Source organism: Plasmodium gaboni, chromosome 10 (genome assembly GCF_001602025.1).
Source record: "Plasmodium gaboni strain SY75 chromosome 10, whole genome shotgun sequence".
NCBI lineage: Eukaryota > Apicomplexa > Aconoidasida > Haemosporida > Plasmodiidae > Plasmodium > Plasmodium gaboni.
Window position 1 is genome coordinate 364808 of NC_031490.1, and position 2835 is coordinate 367642.

Consider the following 2835-nt stretch of genomic DNA (forward strand, 5'->3'; position numbering starts at 1 on the left):
AAAAAAAAAAAAAATTAAAAATTTTTATTATAATAAAAAAAATTTCCCTAAAAAAAAAAAATTTGTTTAAAATTTTAGGTAAAAAATAAAAAAAAAAATTTTATTTAAAAAAAAAAAAAAAAAAAAAAAAAAAAAAAAAAAAAGATAATATCCTTTTAATTAAACACAAAATATTATATATATATATATAATTATTATATATAAAATAACGAAATGGTTTATTTTTTTATTTTGATATTATATATATATATATATTATATCAAAATAAAAAAATATATATCATTATATATTTATTTGGAGTGTTAATAAAATGTACATTTATTTTCATCCATCCATATTTATATAATATTATAATGTAATATATTTATTATTTTAATATTTATATTATATGTACTACTATAAATAATATACATATATAAATAATATTATATTATTTGAAAGAATGAGGAAATATAATCAGCTTTAGAATATTTTACATAATTGGTAATATTTTTATATTTAAGATATATATCATCAACGTTATTTTATTTAAATCATATATTAATCATATTATATATATATATATATATATTATTTATTTATGTATGTATTAAATATTTTCGTTTTTTATTTTATTTCATTTATATGTTATATATATTTTTATTTTTATTTTATAAATATTAAAAAAGGAAAATTATTATTTGAAAATATATAATTATTATAAATATATGAAAATTTAATAATTTTACCCTTAAGATATGAAGTAAAATTTAAAAATATTTAAAGAGATAAAATTTTTTTTTTAATAGAATTTATTTCTCCAATCCGAAAAAATAAATAAAATATATATATATATTTATATATAAAGAGTTATATAAAAATATTTTATATTTTATATTTTATATTATATATTATATATTGTATATAAAGTTACTCATATTTATCTAAAATATTAGATAATCGAACAAAATGAAAATAAAAGTGAGGACACTACAAAACAACGAAGAAGAAATTAATGTAGACCCAGATGATAGTATACTTGATTTAAAAAAAAAAGTGGAAGCAGTTTTAACAGACATGCCAAGTGATAAACAGAAATTAATATTTAGTGGAAAAATATTAAAAGATGAAGACAAAGCAACAGATATATTAAAAGATAATGATATAGTTATTGTAATGGTTACCAGAAGAATTATTAATAAAAATAATACAAAAGAAGATGTAAATAAAGAATCATTAAACAAGATGGATAATAATAATAATCAAAAATCTGATGGAAATAATAATATAACGACATTAAATACAGAAGAACAAAAGGAGAATAAGGAAAATAAAAATGAAAATACAAATGATAATATATATAATAATTTTAATAATGCTGAATCTATGCTATTAACAGGAGATAAATTAAAAGAATCCATAGATAATATATGTGCTATGGGATTTGAAAAGGAACAAGTAAAAAAAGCAATGATACTTGCTTATAATAATCCTAATAGAGCTATTGATTATTTAACTAATGGATTTCCAAATGAAAATATAAATGTTAATACAAATGAAAATATAAATAATGAATCTAATCTTTCTAATTTATTAAATACTGAAAATAATTCCTTATTGGAAGGAAATTCAGCACATCCATTATCATCAAATGAAGAAGCTTTTAGAAATTCCACATTTTTTAATGCTATCAGAGATATGGCATTATCCAATCCACAAAGATTACCAGAACTTTTACAAATGATTGGAAGGACAGATCCTTCTTTTTTAGAATATATAAGACAAAACCAAACAGAATTCTTAGCAGCTCTTCAAAATTATGGAAATAATTTAAATGATCATGAAGAGCATTCAGATGATAATATAAACAACCATTTAGATGATAATCTCGACATTGCAGATGATGAAAATACTATACAAAATGATTCCTTCTTACAAGATGTAGGACAACAAGTTTTATCAGATCCAAATAATGAAAATATTAATATACCTATTACCCCTTTAAATGAAAATGAAATGGAAAGTATTAAAAAATTAGAATCATTAGGATTTCCAAAACATGTAGCACTTGAAGCATTTATAGCATGTGATAAAAATGAAGAAATGGCAGCAAATTATCTTTTTGAAAATATGAACGATTTTGCATCAGAATAATAAAATAAAATAAATAAATAAATAAATATATATATATATATATATAGTAAATATTATATATAAAAATATTCAAATATTATCCGTATACTTATTTATACAATTGGTCATATTATATATTTTTATAAATATATATGTTCTTGTATTATTAATTTATTTTATATTTATTTATATATATTTTTTTCTTATCTTTATAATTTTTATGTTCATTTTTATGTTTATGTTATATTAATTATTCACCTATGATATTTTATTATTTTATTATTTTTTTTTTTTTAAGTGTTCTATTTACCTCTCATGGAGTCTATATGTGTACCTATAATATGTATATACAATTTATATATATAAAAAATAAAATATTTCTTTTTATATACGTATGAATACTGTTCTGCGTATTTGTTTAATTTCATGATACATAAACACACACATAATACGCAAAAACACATACGAAAAAAAAAAATATAAAATAAATAAATAAAAAAAAAATAAAATAAATATATAAACATATGAGCAAATAAACAAACAAACAAACAAACTTTTTTCTTGTTCATCCTAATATTATTATGGATGATTTAAAATATGATGTTACTTTAAGCCTCATATTTAACAAATAAAAATATATTCATATATTGTACACATGTGAGTACTAATTATAATTCATATATATGAGTTGCTTTTTTTTTTTTTTTTTTTTTTTTTTAATTA

General features: G+C 17.2%; 1 protein-coding gene across 1 annotated transcript; it reads left to right on the forward strand.

Annotated features, from left to right (window-relative positions):
• Nucleotides 1–948: 948 nt before the first annotated feature.
• On the forward strand, nt 949–2133 carry PGSY75_1011700 (putative DNA repair protein RAD23; the record flags this gene model as incomplete). Its single annotated transcript, XM_018785883.1, has 1 exon — nt 949–2133. One exon carries the CDS (start codon nt 949–951, stop codon nt 2131–2133), a length of 1185 nt encoding a protein of 394 aa, XP_018641500.1.
• Nucleotides 2134–2835: the final 702 nt, after the last annotated feature.